The sequence below is a fragment of the Pimephales promelas genome, chromosome 16 (assembly GCF_988280905.1).
Source record: "Pimephales promelas chromosome 16, fPimPro1.hap1.1, whole genome shotgun sequence".
In the NCBI taxonomy this organism is placed as follows: Eukaryota; Metazoa; Chordata; class Actinopteri; order Cypriniformes; family Leuciscidae; genus Pimephales; species Pimephales promelas.
Window position 1 is genome coordinate 3,526,617 of NC_142784.1, and position 22,191 is coordinate 3,548,807.

At 39.5% G+C, this 22,191-nt stretch overlaps 1 protein-coding gene across 2 annotated transcripts in view; it reads right to left on the reverse strand.

Moving 5' to 3' along the window:
- Positions 1-22,191, reverse strand: part of cep295 (centrosomal protein 295) — a 48,585-nt gene that overhangs the window by 11,694 nt on the left and 14,700 nt on the right. For both annotated transcript variants that reach the window (XM_039674746.2, XM_039674747.2), the window contains exons 11-20: positions 21,007-21,065; positions 20,752-20,926; positions 13,167-13,379; positions 12,316-12,460; positions 11,976-12,122; positions 11,734-11,898; positions 7,056-7,084; positions 6,583-6,679; positions 643-753; positions 485-562 (exon numbers count right to left, since the gene is read on the reverse strand). In XM_039674746.2, coding sequence (XP_039530680.2) covers positions 485-562; positions 643-753; positions 6,583-6,679; positions 7,056-7,084; positions 11,734-11,898; positions 11,976-12,122; positions 12,316-12,460; positions 13,167-13,379; positions 20,752-20,926; positions 21,007-21,065 — 1,219 coding nt within the window. The remainder of the gene's footprint in view (positions 1-484; positions 563-642; positions 754-6,582; positions 6,680-7,055; positions 7,085-11,733; positions 11,899-11,975; positions 12,123-12,315; positions 12,461-13,166; positions 13,380-20,751; positions 20,927-21,006; positions 21,066-22,191) is intronic.

Here is a 22,191-nt window from a genome sequence, read left to right on the forward strand (position 1 = left end):
TAAATATACAGAAATCAAATAAAGCAACCCAACACTTTATTAACAGATTTTACATTAAATACTAAGTGTGCTGCAACTGTAAGTCACTCTATGAGTTAAATGTTATTTGCAAATCTGAACCGGCCCTCTTTTGTAAGTGTAAAACTAATTAAGCGGACTGTCACTCCTCAAACTTTGCTGTGTGTGTGTGTGTGTGTGTGTGTGTGTGTGTGGCTGTTGGTTGATTGCGTCCAGAAAGCGCTCTTTATATTCAGTGGAGCGGTCAAGCACTTAATTTCAGCATGAGCTCACAAACACACGGCACAATGGGCCTCTTGTTCACATGGGCTCGCTCAGCTGGATAACGAGGATTGGTGAATGTCGGCCATTTGCAGTGGGTTTGTTCTGTTCATGTGATCTTTGATGGCGTGCCACTTTTCCCTCAGTAGGTGATTGCGTCAGCTGTAATTGTGAGTAAAAGGAAGTGATTGTGAGTGTACGGCACCTGGAGCTGAGACGTGAGCGTCTCCGTCGCGAAGCGCACTGGACCAGGACTGACCCGCTAGACTGCCGTCCGCCGCTCCTGCACAGAGAACACGTGAGCGCGTGCGTTCTGCACACACACACACACACACACCTCATGCTACAGGAGCCCGTGTTTACCTGCGTTTGTCAGAGAAGCGTTGAGCTCTTGGCTGTATCTGTCGATGATGCGCTGCACAGAGCGGCTCGTGTCAGCGGTGGGATCAGGATCCACACTGAGACCAGAATCCTCTGAGAAACACAACAGAGATCTGTTCTTCACAGGACGATGTTCACTAGGGATGGGCACGAGCACTGGAGCGCACCAGTGACGAGATATAGACCAGTCCCTCCAGGATTTCACGATTTTTTTTTGTGATTTTTGCGATCAAAATGACTGATTTTGTGGTGGTAATTTCCAAAAATTTGTGAAAAAATTTGCGATTTATATATAACATTTACCATAATAGTATTCAGTCCTTCCAGAAAAACGCGGAGTTTTTTTGTGATTGTTGCGGGCAAAAATTGATGGATTAGCCTGCTCGGCCCGTTTTCTTTAAAAATGCGATGGAATATGCGGGATATTTATGCAATTTTATGCGATGAAATTGCAGGAATTTGCAAAAATTGAGAGAACTTGCAAAAATTGCGGTTTGATGAAAAAGATTTCTCTTTTTCAGTGATTCCCCCAACATCCTGTTCTCACTAGGCTAATGTAAGAGTCATTTCTTATTACTTCATTTGATAAGCAAGCATACTACATCATAGAAAGTGCTGGGAATATTTAATTTCTCATCTTGTTTTATTTCAGACTATAACGAGTGTAAATAAGGTGTGGCCCCTTTAAGAGCTGCGCGCTCCCTGTTGAACTCTCTGCAGTGTTATATGTGCACCTCAAACCATGTGTGCGGGTAATTTCTGTTTGATGCTACTTCTTTTATCTTATGTTGTTTATTAAGTAACGATGTGACGGTAGAACGTGCGACAGACAGTTATACGAGTTCGATTTGTGAGATGTCAATCGCCTCCGTGAGTCTGTCCGGCGTCGCGTAATTGCGTCACTTCATAACGTTCCCATGGAAACAGAGGTGCTGCTCTTGTGTGAAGCAAACGGAACATTTTTTAACTTTCTACTAAAATACACGTGACTTTTTTTTGCAACGAAAATGCGAGGATTATGAAATTATGCAAACCCCGCATATTTTGCAAGGAAATCGGCAATTTATGTGGCGAAAGTGCGGCGTATTTGAAAAAATGCGGCCCCCGCATAAATATGCGGACTTTGGCTGATTTTGCATTGAATTCAGCGATCGCATAATCGCGTTTTTCTGGAGGGACTGATAGACATATCTCTAGTAGCGGTCCAGCAAACACTGACCATGAAAACTGATTATATATAGGAAGACTTTTGAACGGTAGAGTAAATTGTTACACAAAGATTTCTAGATGAAATAAATGCTGTTTGTTTTATTGTATCTATACTTTTGGTAGAAAAACTTTAAATTGTATTTAAAAGCATAAAACGTGATGTTTCCAAACTTTATACACCATTTTTCTCATTGTCATGGAACAACTTACATTTGCACAAAACAAAAGGCTGCGAATGCCACACACACTTAGTCATGGATAGGGTTGGGTATCGAGAACCGGTTCCAAAATGCCAAAAACTGGGGATTTGATAAGACACGCGCATTTCGACAGTGTTGTAGTGCTCGTCTCGGACTCGGTCTCGAGACCATATTTTAATGGTCTTGGTCTTGTCATGGACTCGTGTCCATTTGGACTCGGAATTGACTCGTACTCGAACATTTTTTTTTTTTAGGACTCGGAATTATTCCCGAGTCCACTCGAGTTCAATTAAAAATATTTTTCATGATTATTAATGTATGTTAATAAAATATTTCTTTAAATTGATTGACATGCCCAGTGATTGGTGATTTTCTAGTGCGCAACTGCACATGACAAATTGTAATAAAATTGCTTTTAACACCACCTACTATGTGGCCTTTTTACCCTAAACTGATCATATTTTTTAAACTCTAAGTAAATTCAGAAAAAAAAAAAAAAAAAAGTAAATTAGGTAATCAACCCTCACTGGTCTCGGACTCGACTCGGACTCGACTCTCTATGGACTCGGTCTTGACTCGGACTCGACTCTCTCTGGTCTCAGTCTTGACTCGGACTCGACTCTCTCTGGTCTCGGTCTTGACTCGGACTCGACTCTCTCTGGACTCAGTCTTGACTCGGACTCGACTCTCTCTGGACTCAGTCTTGACTCGGACTCGACTCTCTATGGACTCAGTCTTGACTCGGACTCGACTCGGACTCGACTCTCTCTGGTCTCAGACTCGACTCGGACTCGACTCTCTCTGGTCTCTGTGTCGACTCGGACTCGACTCTCTATGGACTCGGTCTTGACTCGGACTCGACTCTCTCTGGTCTCAGACTCGACTCTCTCTGGTCTCAGACTCGACTCGGACTCGACTCTCTATGGACTCAGTCTTGACTCGGACTCGACTCTCTCTGGTCTCGGACTCGACTCTCTCTGGTCTCGGTCTTGACTCGGACTCGACTCTCTCTGGTCTCGGACTCGACTCTCTATGGACTCGGTCTTGACTCGGACTCGACTCTCACTGGTCTCGGACTCGACTCTCTCTGGTCTCAGTCTTGACTCGGACTCGACTCTCTCTGGTCTCGGTCTCGACTCGGACTCGACCGTCTCTGGTCTCGGACTCGACTCTCTATGGACTCGGTCTTGACTCGGACTCGACTCTCTCTGGACTCGGTCTTGACTCGGACTCGACTCTCTCTGGACTCAGTCTTGACTCGGACTCGACTCTCTCTGGACTCAGTCTTGACTCGGACTCGACTCTCTCTGGACTCGGTCTTGACTCGGACTCGACTCTCTCTGGACTCAGTCTTGACTCGGACTCGACTCTCTCTGGACTCGGTCTTGACTCGGACTCGACTCTCTCTGGACTCAGTCTTGACTCGGACTCGACTCTCTCTGGACTCGGTCTTGACTCGGACTCGACTCTCTCTGGACTCAGTCTTGACTCGGACTCGACTCTCTCTGGACTCAGTCTTGACTCGGACTCGACTCTCTCTGGTCTCGGTCTTGACTCGGACTCGACTCCCTCTGGACTCAGTCTTGACTCGGACTCGACTCTCTCTGGTCTTGGTCTTGAATCGGACTCGACTCTCTCTGGTCTCGGACTCGACTCTCTATAGACTCGGTCTTGACTCGGACTCGACTCTCTCTGGTCTCAGTCTTGACTCGGACTCGACTCCCTCTGGTCTCGGTCTCGACTCGGACTCGACCGTCTCTGGTCTCGGACTCGACTCTCTATGGACTCGGTCTTGACTCGGACTCGACTCTCTCTGGTCTCGGTCTCGTCTCGGACTCGACTCTCTCTGGTCTCGGTCTCGACTCGGACTCGACTCTCTCTGGTCTCGGTCTCGACTCGGACTCGACTCTCTCTGGTCTCAGTCTTGACTCGGACTCGACTCTCTCTGGTCTCGGTCTCGACTCGGACTCGACCGTCTCGGACTCGACTCTCTATGGACTCGGTCTTGACTCGGACTCGACTCTCTATGGACTCGGTCTTGACTCGGACTCGACTCTCTATGGACTCGGTCTCGACTCTCTATGGACTCGGTCTTGACTCGGACTCGACTCTCTATGGACTCGGTCTTGACTCGGACTCGAGTGAGGTGGTCTCGACTACAACACTGCATTTCGATTCCTCTTATCGATTCCTTACTTTGATGCTCGCTCATGAAAGTGAGCATTTGTTTACTGTTGTATTGATCTGCCAGGACCTGCCTGCCGCACATGCGTTGCAAGTTATACATTTACGATGGCAGAGTGCGGCAAACATTCAAAAGTTTTGTTAAGCTTTTCAAAGGATGCACCTTCAATATGATGAAACATTTGCTTCAACACGGGGTCAAATTGAAGGAATGCACGCACCGCATTTGATTCGGTGGATCTCTCAGCAGCCGTACCACAGCTTTCCACACACCATGATAAAGCTACTAGCAGCAGCAATAGCAGTCGCTCACACTCAGGTACAAAACACAGATGAGCAGACATTCGTCTTCGAACAAGAGCCGCATAATTCTGGATAAAATGAGAACCAGTTTTGTTTTAAATAGTTCTTGTTGTGTTGTTTAAAATGGAGATCATGAATAAAAACATCAGACAATTAATGACTTGAGTCTATGTATTTTTTTTTTTATGAATACTTGTTTAATACTGCATAAATACTTTTAAGTTAATGGATGATTCACCATTTCTGAACGAATCTTTTGAACGAACGATTCAATGAAAATACGTTTAACACTCACTTGCTGCTACCTATTGGTCTAATAATGTAATCAACTTAATCTTTATTTGTAGAGACTTTATTCACTTTAGCCATGAAGGTGAAGATGAGCAAAGAGAGAGTGTTTGAATGTCACAGGGCGGTGACAAGATTCGTGGTTACATCCTTTTACTACAGTCACCTTCATTTATGCAAAACATTTTCACTAATATGCAATATCAATGGATTTGATCCTTCTTTGATATTCACCTGTCTTAAAGCAAATCAGAAACAGAGCTAACAGAACATTATATACTTCAGTAAACTATAATTAGGTAGGTCTGTTAGGCTACATATTTTGTTATGTTCTGTTTTTTTGTGTTAAAATGAAATTTTTGTAATTGTTTTTCATGCTAATTCATATTGTAAATTAAGACGCATTGTCACAGTTTTACTGGCAATAGCCTAAATCTGACAACAATAAAAGGTAGATTTTTATTATTATTATTTATTAGAAGTATTTGCTCTCCTTTTTCTCTCCAATAAATATTGGAATCGAAACCAAGAATCGGATTCGATAAGCAGAATCGGTATCAGAATCGTTAAAATTGAAACGATACCCAACCCTAGTCAGTAGTCATGAAGGTGTAACTCTTGCCTTTTAACGTGATATGGTCAAACAGCACACGCATGGCCGCAAGTTACATTGTTTAAATCACTGTGTATATTTCAACCAAATATAATTAAAAAAATATTTTTTGCATTAGGTACAAAAAAATACTTCTTTCAGCACCTTTTGGACAAAAATGTCCCCATTGAAACCCATTAAAACTGCCATTTTTAATCCCCGGTTCAGTTAACTATAAAATTATGCAATCTTTGTTAAGAGGCTTTCATTCTGATGGCAAGGCTTCAAAATTTTATTTTGTACTATTTTTTTATCAGATGGTGCCATTTTTTTTGTTTGGCCTATAAAACAAATATCGCTTTATTCCTATTTTCTGGTTCGGCATATTATAGAGCCAACTGGATAAATTATGCAACGATATTTGTGTGGGTGTGTTGGTATGGATGTCAGAGTGTGGTTAGTATGCGTGTTATAAAAAAATGTGTGTGTGTGTGCGTCAGACTGAGAGAGAAAAACTGCAAATTCAATCACTGTGAGCTCCAGTGGGGTTTTGCTGACACCCAATGGGGAAAATGTTACTACGCCCAAACAAACTGTTACCGAAAGCTCATTTTTTGAGATATCGTCCTCAAATTTGGAACACAACCTATTTAGATGTAGGTCTTTGATTTTATTGCAGTTTTGAGTTCAACCTGATTTAAAAATATATATATTTTATATAAAATATTTTTTAGAAATAATTTTCATAAACTTATGTCTATATAACTTTTTTTTTGATTTACTTATTATTTTTTTACTTCAGCAATAATCTGCAAAGAGTCTTCTTTAAAATGATACCAAACTTAAGTCTGTGCTCCAAAGCGTCACATTTTTATGACAGTTTTTTGACATGGACATTTGTCATATTTTAACCCTTGTGCATCAATTAAAAAAAAGTTACACATAGGTAAAAAGAGGTTTCATTCATCAATTACTGAACACAGTCATTGTATTACTGACGTCATTCAAGTCAAAATAAAATAAGATTTTAGCGCCCTTGAGTATTCATTTTTTCAGACCTATGGAGAAGTCGAAACGAAAAACTGCCAGAAATGCCCATCCCTAACACACACACACTCTGTATGTGAACGTAATGATCAAACACACCTGGCTCATGCTCACTAGTGAAGTAGCTTCCCGTTGAGATCGTAGTGGATGAGAGATAGTCTGGATCAACAGATGATGGACAGTCAGCGCTAAACCGCTAGCAAACAGAGAATCGTTTTACACAGTGTGATTCAACACACACACACACACCTGACCATCAGCTCATCGTCTGAGCTCAGTTCAAGTGTAGAGACCTTCATTAGCATACATGCAGAATTCACATGTACGTCAGGTACAATACATTTTCATCACTGCTCAAACACTTACACTCTCACACACACACACTCCCACACACACACACACACACACACATCAGCTTCTCTTAGCATAATCACTGGTGTGACGGCACGCTCAGATTTGGCTAGTTTTCATCATTGATCCATAAACTGTGGATCTCAGAATGAGTTAGCGGTCATCAGTGACGTCAGGTGTGTTACAGGAGCGGTTTCCTGCGGCGAGAGGGATAGTCTTACCTCCTGCTGGAGCGTCACGGGGCACGGACCTGAGGAGGAGGAGGAGACGTCGTTAGAAGGACATGATAAAGCTCAAACGACAATCTATGGCTGCATGATATTGAGAAAAAAAAACTGCAATATAAACTATTTCACCAGATGATTTACGTATAAAGCTCTGTTTGAAAACAATGAATCATTCTACAATAATCGGGGAGTGAATCTGCATAGAAAACTATAAACAAATTACAAGCATAGATAAATACAATCGAAGAAAGAATTAAAACAGGCAATGTTTTTCAGGTAAATCTAACTGTGTTCAGGTACATACAGGGAACTGCACTGCGACCAAAATGGTCGCATATGCGACCTTTTGAAATCCCATTGCGACCCTAATTTTTAATGGGTCGCAAAATGTATCACTGACTATTTTGACGGGTCTGTTTTTTTTAGTTTCTTTCGGGTTTTATTCAAATTATTATTCAAATGACATGATAGTAAAAGGTTTGTGTCTTTATAATAGGCATGCTAATCATAATCATATAGGCTACCATCTGAGCCTGCATGGCGGCAGGAAAAAGACACAGAGATGTAAGACACCGTGTCTCTTCCTTACACCAAAGGTAGATTTGCGGTCTGGTGTTCGGCTGATAAACTCTGCCATGAGCTAACTAATTATATTGCTAGCGCTGATATTGACATCGACTAACGTTATATGATCACTAGCAGTTTTTTAGACTAACGTTAGTTTTTTCATAATCATAATCGCGTGATTCGCGTCAAGACACCTGATTGGCTAATACTACACACTGAAGATAAATTAAATGTTTTATTAAATAATTACTGAAAATATCCCTCTCTTCATCCCACACCCCAAACATGACATACAAAATGTTGTGGAACAGAAACAACCAGAGATATATTTATAAGCTATCATTTTATTGTCATCACAGCTTTCTAACAGTCCTGCGTATGATTCTACATTGATTAAAAAAGAAAATCAAATGTGTTTTAATGGTAATTATTTTATACGGAAATCATGTATTTATAATTCAGATGAGAATAAAGTTATGGGTTAGTTAAAATTAAGGCAAACAAATATATTGATCTGAAATATTGCAAATTAATTTTACATTCATTCAAGTACAATTACCAAACATATATCAAGGTCATTTTGTCTTTTTATTAATTTAATTAATAAACTAATTATATAAAACTATTGTCAGTGCACTACAAATAAACTGGTTCTATGCCTTAATAAAACTTAAACAACTTAAAAAATACAAGGCTTAAGACATTTATAAAAATGCCTTCTGCATTTTTGTTTTGCTTTTCACTCCATTGTACCGAATCGTACCGAACCGTCTGAATGTCTGAACCAAGGTATGAACCCGACCCAACCATGACTTCTGTACCGTTCCACCCCAAATGCAGTTTCATTATTATTTATTACTATCCAGAGTGAGGCTTACTATAAATAATTTGTGCGACCAAATCATGTTTTGCGCCAGTAACTGAAAAAGTTAGTAGCGCAAGTGCCACCAGTGGAAAAGGTTAGTGTAGTTCCCTGACATAAATTGAAATTTTCTCTTTCGCTGTTTGGTCTCCACAGACACAAACAGCTGCGGGTACTAGGGCTGCAACGATTAGTCGACAACGTCGACAATAAAAAAAATTGTCGACAAATATCATTGTTGTCGAGTAGTCGTTTGATCTCACGTGACCTAAAGTAAGGGCGTGCAATATCGCGATTTGACCGCTCCGGCGCTGTGGCGCTAGCGTGTAATGCAGCCCTTTACAAATGCAAGTGCGGGTAAAAGAAAAAACAGCGAGAATTATGACGGAGTGCAAACGATATCGAACTAGCAAGGTTTGGCAAAGTTAAAACCAAAAGTGCAGTCATGTGCAATACATGCAAGGCAGATCTTGCTTTTCACGGGAGCACCACATGCATGTTGGAGCACTTAAAGAGGAAACAGCCGGGCAAAAGAGGAGCGGTGAGAACTGAGTGTTCTCCAGCTGGAGCCAACTAACTAGCGGTAAATCCCTTTATTAGATAATGCAATACTACTAATAATAGTAATAAAATCATCAATAATAATATACTTACAGTAATCTGATGATTTATTTTGCATAGAATAAAGCTTGATTGAGCTTAGGAGTCAGGGCTGTTTTTATTATTGGAACACTATTGGGTGTTATAGTCTTATTACTTGCCTGTATTTTGTTCCATAATCATGAAGACTTACAAAAGGGGATGTTAGGAACAAGATCATGGCAGTTACTTTTTCTTTTTCATACGGTGAATGAGAACGTATCTGTCAGCTCAATTCTCATGTCATTTTATATCAACAATAATGGTTTGCAGATTAATATTTGACCCTTTTTGTGTCCTGAAGTAATGTCCCTTTTTCTGTTTCAGTTCTATGAAATGCAGTGGGCTTATCAAACAATGCTTAGAGAGCATTTGTGTGTGATTTGAGTTAAACTTAAGGAGAATGACCTGTTTAGTTGGCTCTAAGTTCATTAAATCAACTATTTCAAAAGCTGAACTGATTTTCTTTTTTATATTAGAGTAAGAATATGTATAACTCAATGTTTTAACTAATTGAAAAAGCTGAATAACCGTTCCAAACTTGATTAGCTAGCAAAATAATCAATGATTAGTCGATTAATCGGATTATCAAAATAATAGTTTGTTGCAGCCCTAGCGGGTACATTAGGCTGCCATCCCTTTAAGACCGACGCACAAACCGAAAATGCAATATAGTATTATATTATTATAAGTCATCAACTCGTGTTAAACTTAAACATTACGAGGTTAAAAGCATTTGTTTAATTGAGTGTCAAACCTGTCCATCATGCACTTCTTTGCCTGTACTTGATTGGAGCCCTTGGCTATATATTTATAATTAGATATAAATTAGGGCTGTCAAGCGATTTAAGCTTTAAAATCACATGATGTGGCGATTAAACTACATATAAAGCCACAGCAGATTGGCAAAATTCAGCAAAAACAGGATTGTGTCAGAATATAACAACATTAACTTCTTATTTATTGAACTGTTGGACAAAACCAATATTACGCAGGACAAAAACAGCACTTGTATGATATTGCACTCGTGTGATATTTCTAAACTATATCATGATATAAACAAAAGACAAAAACTCATGCGCCATTTTTGCCCTAATATCTTGAATTTTAGGGCTGCATTCGACAGGCTCCATCCCGAGTTGTTGCAACTGTGTGAAATACTTTGCTGTAATTGACAGCAAAACAAATGTCACATGACAGACGCAGGTCTGGGCTGGGTGCGTTAATAAACAATGCGTTATATTTTTCATAACTAAATTAACCCCTTAACTGTCACCGTCTCGGTACCGGGACGCCTAACTTTACTTCACTATATTTCTATTAAATCCTAATCTAATTATGACAAATTATATATTGTTGGAAAGGTCTAAGACTTCTAAATAGATATTCTACCCCTGTTTTGTGTTAAAAATTATGTAGGAAGAGTAATTGATGAATTTATGACAAGAGTGCACCTCAAAAAATCTGCATCATAACAGGAGTTTTGACCTTTGTCACAAAAAGTTGATGAACCCACTTTTAAATCATTGAAACTTCTGTTTTTATGCTAAAAGTTCATGATAAACATATAATCTAGTATTTTTCAATAAAAAAAAAATGATAGTACAATATTATCCTCTAAAAATGATTTATATTTATTATCCTCTAAAATATAATATTATTTTTTATCGCCTTTTTTTATTAGATCACATATTTTAGTAGTTATCATAAATTAGACATCATTTGAACGTTTATAAACTCAGAATTCTTCGTGTGAAAACTGTTTTATAATTGAAAGTTGCGTTACCATAGAAACGGTACTTATTTTATCAAGCTCCTCCCCTTTTGGGCATCATTATATTTCATAATTTATAATCAAAACCTTTTCTAATCTTGACAAAACTGATATTGTCAGAAAGGTCAGAGTCTCAAGGTTCCAAATTTTGTGACAGAATTGATATTTGGACAGAAATGTATTCATTTGTTAAGGCAGAATGTATACAACTAAATTCAATGGAATTCAAAGGCACCCGGTGGCTATTTTTGGTACTACGCCTAAACAAAATCTCATGGGAACTTCAATTTTTGTGATATCAACTTCAAATTTGGAACATAACTTGATAAGATGTATGGCGTGGATTTTATAGAAATTTTAGAGTAAAAAATATTTTATAAAATATATATTTTATATAAAATAAAAAATATATAGTACAGTATATTTAATTTACTGTAAATTTAAACTTCCATAACTTTTTCATACTTTCATTTTTTGAAGTGTTTTCACTTCAGCAATATTCTGCTGAGTGTTTTCTTTAAAACAAGACCAAACTTGGGTATATTCCAAAGCATTCTTAAATTACAACCATTTAAGTTTGAATAGTGCATTTTAACCCCCATTCTCAAAAAGGGGGGTGACAGCTAAGGGGTTAACCAGTATTATCAATGTGTGATATGCACTGATTACGATTTGACAGCCCTGATTTATATGTATTATATCCATGTTGTTTAATAAATGAGAACTTCGATAGCCAATGAATTAGCAACTAGTAGTAACGTCTAACTACGGGTTAGAAACGGTCATATCCACACAGAGACCGCGTGAGACCGACCCCGATGTACATGTACCTGGCGAGAAAGTGGAGTCCTGCAGGAGCATGTCTCTCCAGGACATGCGGCTGGTCCTGCCCGTGACCTGTGACCTTTCGCTCAGGCTGTGGCTGCCGGCAGAGGCGAGCGCGGGCAGAGACGCACTGCTGGACGCTCTCACATCAGCAGAGGACGACCGCAGCTCTGCAGGAGCCAATCACAGCACAGATCAGACAGGATATGATGCGCGACACCTGCTGGAGCGTCAGCTGCTGGCGTACCTGTGTCCAGGCTGATGTTGAGGGGCGAGTCCACTTCCTGTATGGCGCTGAGCTCGTGCTGCTGCATCTGCCCGAGGAACGCCAGACGAGCGGGAGCTCGAGACACCGGGGGCTTCACTCTCACACGGGCCGGCTCACACACACCGTCTACAAGACACACAGCACCATTAGCGTGCGAGGGTGTGAGCAATATTAATTTCCTGAATTTAGATTGATATTTAATCGTAAATGAACCCATATTACAATTAGAACAAGAATCAATCTTTTAGACTGAGCCGTTTTCTGTTGATGCACGAATAAAACGCATTATTTTGCGCCGCCCAGTGAGGCCTGTGTTTACCGTTAGCGAGGGCCGGCGTGTCTCCGTCCCGCTGGATGGGTGCTGTCGGGGGTCTGGTGTGGCCGTTAGCCTCTTCAATGGTCTTCAACAACGTGTTCAGAGTCATGTGATCCGCCTGAGCGCCACTAGAGCTGGACACTGAAGCCTACCAGAGGAGCAGAGGTTTACTTTAATAAGAAGATACTTTACGAAGACAGTTCACTTCACGTATACAGACAGGAGCCATCTTAAAAAAATAGTCTCGATAAGTCGATCCCCGAACGCCGTTCATACAGTTCAGAAGTTCGCTGAACTTCATACAGTTCAGATCACTCAGCACGACGTTCGTGGTTTGACTTATCGAGACTATTTTTTAAGATGGCTCCTGTCTGTAAACGCGAAGTGAACTGTCTTCATAAAGTATCTTCTTATTAAACGGTCTGGACACTTACAAAGTTCTCAATGCTTCGTTTTGCATGTATGGAGCCTCATTATGTTACTATGTTAGTGTGGGGCGATTTTGAGCCTTGTTAGTGGTATAAACTAGCGATTTCTTTTTACTTAGTCAATGCCCCCAGTACTAGCATTATACGCTAAACAGTTTTTAGAGATAAAACACTTTACATTCAATTATCATGAAAACAAATCTCAGTGAACGGTTGACTAGGTACCGATGTTTTATTAGACCAAAGGTTCATTGTTCGCCGGAGTTCTCCTTTAAGAGCAGTTTTCTTTATCATTTCAAATGTATTTACTTGTGAACTCTTTGTGCTTGGTAAAAGCAAACGAGTAACCACACAAGAAATCGTTCCGGCTGTAACCCCTCTGAGATCTAGTACAGGACAGCGAGCCGCGGGTCAGGTGAGGTTCACCTGTGTGTCAGCTGTGATCAGCGCCTGCAGGGCGTCTCGCTGTCGCCTCATGTGCCGCCTCGTCTCCTCCACCCCGCTCTCGACACCAGTGATGACGTCAGCGGGATGAGGCCGGCTGCGCAGGAGCTCCAGGACCACAGCGGGAGCAGGAAGAGGAGTACGGGCGTCCAGCGATGGCTCGGAGCCGACAGGTTCGGGTGGGCGGAGCAGAGCCTGCAGTGGAAACCGGAAACAAATCAATATTACTCAAATTAAATTAGATTAATAAGGCAATATTGGGCTGTTACCATAGGATGATCCAATTAAACCATTTACACTGAAAAATTACAACTGCATTAAATAAATGTTATGAGATTGTTTAAAATATTTTAAACATAACATTAAATGAGCGAGTCAGTGAGTCATTCCTTCAATCGATTCGTTAAACAACTGATTCATTCAAGAGTTGTTTATCAATGGGTCATTGAATCTTTGACCGATTTGAACAAAACGCTGAACCATGGTCAACTTTTCGTGTGAGATGCATTATGGTTCTGCTCTATCTTTGATTGGAACTATTTTCACTGCTGAAAAAGAACAAAAACAGGTATTGCGTCTAAAAATGTAAGAGAGTTCATTTGATCTGTTTATTGAACTGTTGTATAAAATCAATGTCACATTTTCAATCTGATTTAAATTTCATTTTTGACGGCATGTCTGACAACGTGAAGCGACTGAAAGTCCTGTTGTATACGATTGATTCATCTAAACCCGACTACGAATATTTTATCTAAGGCCTCTTTTTGAGGTTTATGAAGATTTTTAAAAACATTTAATTAAAAAAAAAAAGTATGATATTAGAAACTCCATTGTTCCCTCTGAACCATGTCACTTGCAACTGCCCTGTCCTATGAGTTGTCTCTCCAACTCTGCTAGCTGACATAATCTCAACTATTACCCCTTTTCCACCAAAAAAGAACTGGTTCGGAACTGGTGCTGGTTCAAAGTTGGTTCAACTTGCGAACCCTTTCAGAACCTGTTTGTTTTTCCACTGACTAGAGCGCCCAGGGAACGACGTCGTTGTCATTGTGTACGTCGCCATACGTCTTAGCTAGAAACGCTTGCAAGAACAACATTACTTTGGGATTATCTCTAACTCGTGTACCAAGAAGGCTTAAAAACAATTGAAATATGCAAGTCTTTTAATCTTTTCCTTTGATATGTAATCTTTTCTGATTGGTTATGTACCCGTCTTGAAAACAGTTTTCCTGGCCGAGAACCGGTTCTTTGGCTGTCGAAACACAAAGAACTGGTTCGTGCGCAGGCACTGGCTCTCAAAATGCTTTGGTGGAAAAGGGATATATGAAGGGTTTAGGTTCCAAGTTATATATTATACCGGCTCATCTTTTTAAGGATGTTTTTTCTACCATTAGTCATATGATAACCGCTAATTTACCGAACTTTAGCCAAAGGAGTCGTTCAAATTGTCCAAACCATGTTAAAAAAAACAAAACAAAAAAAACACTTAACTTGATCCAGAAATGTGCAGTAACTCTCAACCGATCTCTAAACTCCCCTTTATCTCTAAGCTTTTAAAGAAAGTAGTTCTCACAGCTCCAGTTTTATTTGAATTCTTTTACTAATTTAGACATGTGTGAATCTGGCTTTAGATCATTGCACAGCACTGGGCCAGCTCTATTGAGGGTTACAAACGACGTCTTGCTCGCTCTGGATTTAGGCTCTTGTGTTGTGCTGGTTTTGTTGGACCTGAGCATGGCATTTGATATCATTGACCACTAGGGCTTCATGGGACATTTTTAAAGGGCACCTATTATGGAAAATTCACTTTTACATGGTGTTTGAACATAAATGTGTGTTGGCAGTGTATGAGCAAAACCATCCTTGAATGATAAAAATCCACCCAGTGGTTTTTTTTACAATCTCAATAAATCATATGCACTGCCTCAGAACGAGCTGTTCTGAGATTCAGCTCTTTGTGACGTAGAAAGTGAGAAAGGGGTTTGATTGACAGTGTGGTTGTGGCCTAGACCCCGCCCTCGGTGATCTGTACACATCATCCTCCATTGTTTCAACGACAGCCGGTAATATCTCTTGGAAACGTAAACGTTCTGTCGTGGGTTAATCCTGTTGTTGTGGCTTAAAAGTTCATCCTCAACTGTGGATCGTCATCTACTGTTTACGATCCACCGTCACATCCAGTAACAGTAAGTGTGTTTTATGATTTTTGAGCAAATAGTCATTTCAGTCTGTCAACCAATTCAACAACAAATTATGCGTCTAAAGTTGTTGTCGTCGTAGGATGTCTGTGTATATAATTTAAACATTGTTTGTATAGTGTGCAACCACACTGAAGATTCACAATCTCATCATTTAATGTTGTTTTTAGTACTATTATTATTTTGTATTAATATTCATAATATGTATCTGTTTTATTACATGTATACACATTATTATTTGTAATCTTTGCATTTGTGATCATAATGTTTTGAAGATGTGGGAGAGAGAGAGACTTTAGGAGACTTTGGGATAAGTTAAACTGTATGAGAGAATGTATGTTGGAGTGAGACAGAAAGTTTATGTAGTGTATAGTTTCCATCAGGGATGGATATACATTCCATAGTTAAAGGGAACCACATGTTCTTGTGGTCATAGGTATGTGTTACTATGGTGATGCAGTTTTTTCTTGGTCAGTAGTATTTAAACTGAGACCCTTTTGTCCGAAAAGCAGGAAGAGATGGTAACGATGCAGAATGAAGACCTCTGTTTCTCTTCCTCCTATGTCTTATAAATATTATAAATAAATTCGAGAGATCTCTTGGCAAAATCACTGGTGTCTCTTTTCATGGGGAAAGCAAAAGAAGTTTTTTAGATCTACAATTTGGCGTCACGGGAACAGGATGCATGTCCAGGCATTCGTCTCAATCATTGCAGGTAAGACTTTTTGCTTCATAAAAAGTTCTAAGTCTGCCTGATGATTAGAGACAGTGACTGAAACTGCTGAAAAGAACTGTTTGATTTTAGGTACCAGTTGTTTTGCCAATGAATATAAGACATAGTAAAATATAAATACCAAAAATGAATAAAAATTAAGTCATTTGAATTGAATTTGGCTTATTTAAGTTCTCTGAAAAGTAAACCTCAAATAATATTTGAAATGCTGGGATAGAGGTGGATCTTTTTTAGAAAAAAGACCATCTAGTCAGAAATTTGGAATTAGCTGTAAAACGGTTAAGCTAGTAAAATTTGCTTGGTTATAACTGCGACGTGGTTGGATAGTGGCGGGACTGTTTAAAGAAGGCAGAGTAATCCCTAAAACATCCAGCACACCGAAGATTCGTTCTCAGTAGGAGACGAGGAAAGTTGTAACACAAGTGATACTTGATTGACCAAAGCGGTTAAATGTGGCGGGACTGTTAAAAATGATGGCAGAGTAATCCCTAAAACATTGTAACACGCTAGAGTTATACAAGTATAAAAGGCGCCCTTGTAACTAGCTAGGATCGTGGGCATTCTGAACCTGACCGTAAAGCTGTTCAAATATTTGAGGAGACTGATCCGAGTTAACTTTAAGAAAAAATAAATACCAAAGAAATTAATCTGAGATAAAATCCAAAGTATTTGAGAAGAAAGAAAAAAAAGGAACTGTTTTGAGTTTTAAAAAGAAAACTAAAATACTGAAAAGCATTAGAGTTAACTTTTCTTTAAATTTTTCTTTTGTTTTGTGAGTGAGGGAGAAAGAGAGCGAAGCAGCCCCTCCCTTCAGAATTGCCTGTACCTTCACACACACACATCCAGTTGGTGAGGGAGAGAGGCAGGGAGCCCCACACACACATACCTATACACACACACAGCCTGCAGCTCTGAGCACACACACATACATATACAGACAGCCTGCAGCTCTGAGCACACACACAGACGCATCACATAGGCTGCAGTTTCTGAACATAGACGCACATACATACATAGTAAATCATCACATGTCCAGAGAAGGAAAACACAACCAGTGGTGATCTATTTGATCCAGATTGGACAAATATAATAACTGAAGCTGAAAGGAAATATTCACAAGCACCAGTGAAATCTGCGACAACAGTAACGCCTCCACCTTACAAACCAATTTATCCACCTTTGCCTGAACAATATACAAGTTCATCTAAACCTCTGACGCAGCCTCAAGCTTCAAGATCAAACGGAGGTCCAGTTGACAAAATGTTTATTGCATCTGCACAAGCAGCTCCAATAATAACGAGATCTAAATCAGCCCAGCCAAGCAGAGACATGATGAGATGTACACCGGCTCATAATTATGGATCTGACTGGAGTGACGAGACAAGGGATGACAACATGACCACAGTTGACAAGATTGGTCCTGAATTTTCTTCACCTGTGATTAAAAGGGAAGAGTCACAACCTGAGATGATGACCGAAGAAAGACCATTTACTCCGGGAGAACGACAAGCCATTCTCTCAGCCTTGCCTCCTCTGAAGAGACAAGATCCAAACACAGAGTTTTGGCGAGAATTAGACTCTCTGGTTGAAGCAAATCAAATGACACTAAAAGACATTCACACCATTGTGAAAGCTAAAATCCCAAGAGACCGATGGGAACGCTTGCCAGCAGTGATAACATCAGCCCAATGGGTAGACTTTGGGGTTGATGGCCAGGAAAGACACCTGGGTCTTTGGCAAACATTAGACGAATTTCGAAAATAAATCCAAGAAATTTTGGGAAGTGGTAAAATTCCATTCACTTCAGTGACATTGATTAAGCAAAAGGATGATGAATCTCCAGATGAATATGCTCTGCGTAAGTGGAACGCTTATGAGAGATGGGCTCTCTGTGCAAAGAAACAACCTGACAGAGATGATGTACAATTCACTGACACACTTGTGGATGGCTTTAGCTCTAAATACCAACAAGCCTTATCACTTGGAGTCAATCCAGGCGAAACATATGACCAAATTATGCAATGGGCTGGCCGTCTAGAGATGGCTATGAGGTCAAACCTGGAAGAAGGAAACAAGCCAAACCAAAGAGGAGTGGCGACAGTTCAATATAACATGGACATAGAGAGGTGGTTGAAGATTTGCAGCAACTGTGGAAAGCATGGACACTTAAGAAAAGACTGTTGGGCTAAAGGTGGTGGAGGAGAAAGTCAAGGTCCATCTTTTAAACAAGTCATTGTGAAAAACCATGATGAAACCTCTCAAGGGAGGACGTGGACAGAAGCACAAGTTCGTCAGCTCATTGAAGGAATTATGTGTAACTGATTACTGGAAGAGCAATGGTTCTACTTCCTGATGTTATGCCACCTGCAGAAACAGGAGGAGACTCTACTTTGTTTCAAGAGAAATTAAGATGTTATTTCACAATGCTGGACAAAATTACCAAAGACAATAATAGAAAGTGAATTCAACAGCAATGGGATGAAAACACACCACTACTGATATTCCACACATTCCTGAGTTAGGCAGTTTTGTTATAGTCAAGCATGTTGTAAAGGGAAGGGTGTAGGAACAGATAGATGGTATCATTGGTCACAAGTTAAACCTTGCTTAGTGAATAACAAAATGGTGATGGCCTATGGTTTAAGATTGAGCAAATCTAAGAATTATTATTTTTTAAATACTGGGAAAAGTGATGATTAATTGTTTTTCTGTTTCCATTTCAGGAATCAAGTTCATTGACATTAATTAGAGATGGTTAGAAGTTATTCTTGATAAAAGACATTGATAAAACCGAGAATGGAAAATACGGTGTGAGATAGGAGATTTTACACTACACTACTTACAAAACACAACCTCACAAACAATGAACACCCGCTTACTGATTTACAACCCCAAGGGATAGGACCCTTTTAACATCAACGTTTATTTTAATTTCTTATTTTGGCTCGGAACTGGGGGAGTTAATTAATTAACGAGTTAATTAATTAATGAGTCCAGGCACGGGCAGAAGACTTTTTTAGTTTTTCTTTTCTTAGATGATTGGGGTTCATTTTAAATGCTTATACATAGATGTTAAATGACACATAGCATACGGGGACATAACATGGGTTGGGTTTTTGTTTGTTATTTCTTTTCTTTTCTGTTTCAATTCTTTTGTCTTCTATGTCTATGTCTTGGTCTACTATTTCTCCTCAGCACTATCACTTCAATAGGTTGGCCACCTGGAGATGATGGTGTGGAACTGACGGCCGTAGTTCCAGAGGAGGGACTGAAGATTCACAATCTCATCATTTAATGTTGTTTTTAGTACTATTATTATTTTGTATTAATATTCATAATATGTATCTGTTTTATTACATGTATACACATTATTATTTGTAATCTTTGCATTTGTGATCATAATGTTTTGAAGATGTGGGAGAGAGAGAGACTTTAGGAGACTTTGGGATAAGTTAAACTGTATGAGAGAATGTATGTTGGAGTGAGACAGAAAGTTTATGTAGTGTATAGTTTCCATCAGGGATGGATATACATTCCATAGTTAAAGGGAACCACATGTTCTTGTGGTCATAGGTATGTGTTACTATGGTGATGCAGTTTTTTCTTGGTCAGTAGTATTTAAACTGAGACCCTTTTGTCCGAAAAGCAGGAAGAGATGGTAACGATGCAGAATGAAGACCTCTGTTTCTCTTCCTCCTATGTCTTATAAATATTATAAATAAATTCGAGAGATCTCTTGGCAAAATCACTGGTGTCTCTTTTCATGGGGAAAGCAAAAGAAGTTTTTTAGATCTACAACACGTTTATATATATTTAAAGATATTGTATTAAAAACTGCATATATTTGTTCTGTAAGTTAGCCATCTCCTCACATTGCCACAGAAGCACCGGTATGACAAGTAAACATGACGCCACAGCTCCCTCGCATAAATGTAATTTCGCTTGTACGTACGTAGCAAACTTTATCACAGAATGTGTATGTAGTTTCAAAAAAATGCGCTAGCATTAGTGTTTGTGTGTGTCTGTGTGTGTTGCACATCCATACTTGCAAAAAGACGCGATTACAACTCTATAATTACATAAATGTATCAAATAACCATACCGAGACGTACTGGTCCATTCTCATGTGTTTATTCGGAGTCTCTTCGTACTATTTATATATTCCGATTCAAACGTACGCTGAATGACATTCAAAACAGCGGTTTCTCACACTCTCTCAGTACCGACTGCCATAGGTATCAAGTTACGCCCTCATCCAAAGGCAGGGCGGGGATATGCAGCTCATTTGCATTTAAGGTCGTATACCCCCATAACAGCTCATTTTTAATCAGGTCCCAAAATGACATTTTCAAATGGTTATAATAAATTAACTGTGGGGTATTTTGAGCTGAAACTTCACAAATACATTCTAGGGACACCTGAGACCAATATTACATCTTGTAAAAAGGGGCATAATAGGTGCCCTTTAAATCAACTCTTTAAACACATTTTAATTCTTTAGCTTTTGGAAACTTGTAATTGTTGTTTTTTCCAGCTATGCACTATACACAGCACTTTGGGTCGATTTGTATTGTGTTAAATGTGCTTTACATTTGTTGTTGTTGGACAGTGGGAGTGCCTGTGGTCGAGCACTGACCTGTGGAAGTGCTGGAAGAGGACCAGCCGGTTCTCCTCCTGGAAGAGCCGAGCGTGTGCCGTCACTGAGGGTCTCTGAGCTCACCGACGCCTGCTGGAGTGACGCTCGCAGCTTCAGTGTGTGTTGATACTCCTGCAGGCGTCGCCTCGCCTCCTCCACGCTCTTCTGATGAAGCCTGTGGGAAGAGCGCAGGCACAGCGTCACACATCTGCTGCATCACGAACACATTTGCTGCTGATGTGGAGCCGGTCTGACCTGTTCTGCTGCAGGAGTCTCTGCTGGTACTGATGGAGTCTCTGCGTGTGCAGCTCATCCTGCAAACACACACACACACACAACTTTTATGTGTCAGAGAGAAATGTCACATTATATCCCGTGTTTGTTGGTGCTTGTATAATGCGTCGCAACTTGTTTGGTCACGATTCCTTGATTAAATTTGAGTACAAGATTTTTCCAAAATCCTCGATTTCGGTTTACTAGTGTCGAGTAACCAGTGGCTCATTCCACAGACAAGAATCCATGAACCGCATTTTTACACCGTTTTCTAAGGCCACACAATATATTAAAACAATTTTGAAAACATACTACAGCATAAATAATGCTTTGCATATCAGACTTTTAACGCAAATCATTTATAAACCCAGAACACATTAACATGTTGTCTCTCAATATGCAAAATTGTTCATCAGCATTTCAAAATAAGTCTAAACCCTCGCCCTGAGTTTGCATGTTTTGATGTGCACATGGTCTTGTTCAAGAAATTACAATGGCTGTAGTATTTCTATCATAAAGGTGGCCAAATATTAAAGATTAGGTGAACATTAATCAAATATCGTTTGTCCAATATTAAACCAGGATTTGATCTGCTGTAGTGTAACATCAGGCTGTTGGTGCCTCTGCAATACACTGCCTAATATAGACAATCAACTTAAGTATATTAAGCTATGCATTTTAACAGTTTTTTTCTATAACATGAGGCAATAATAATGGTTTCAAATAAAGTGTCAAAATTAAGAAATCAAATTACTAGATTGACACTATTTGAAACTTTAATTATTACCTCATTGTTATCATATATGCATTTTAAGTCATTTTAATTAATGAACTAATTATATGAAACTATTATCAGTGCACTATAAATAAACTGGTTTTATGCCTTTATTAATAAAATGTATTGAAAACAAACAAGGCTTAAGACATATATGAAAATCAAATCAAACCCTGGTCAAATCATGTTAATCCTTTTTTTTCCTACATGTGCGTTCCGTGTGTACATTTGATACTGATGTTGCGTGATATTAATCATGTGGTGCCCGAGTGCATTTTGACCGGCACTCGGGATTAAAAGGATTAAAAAGTGACCAAAATGCACAAAATTTGAATAAAAACTGGAGTAGGCCATGTCAGAAAACAAAATGTACCCATTTAAACATATTATTT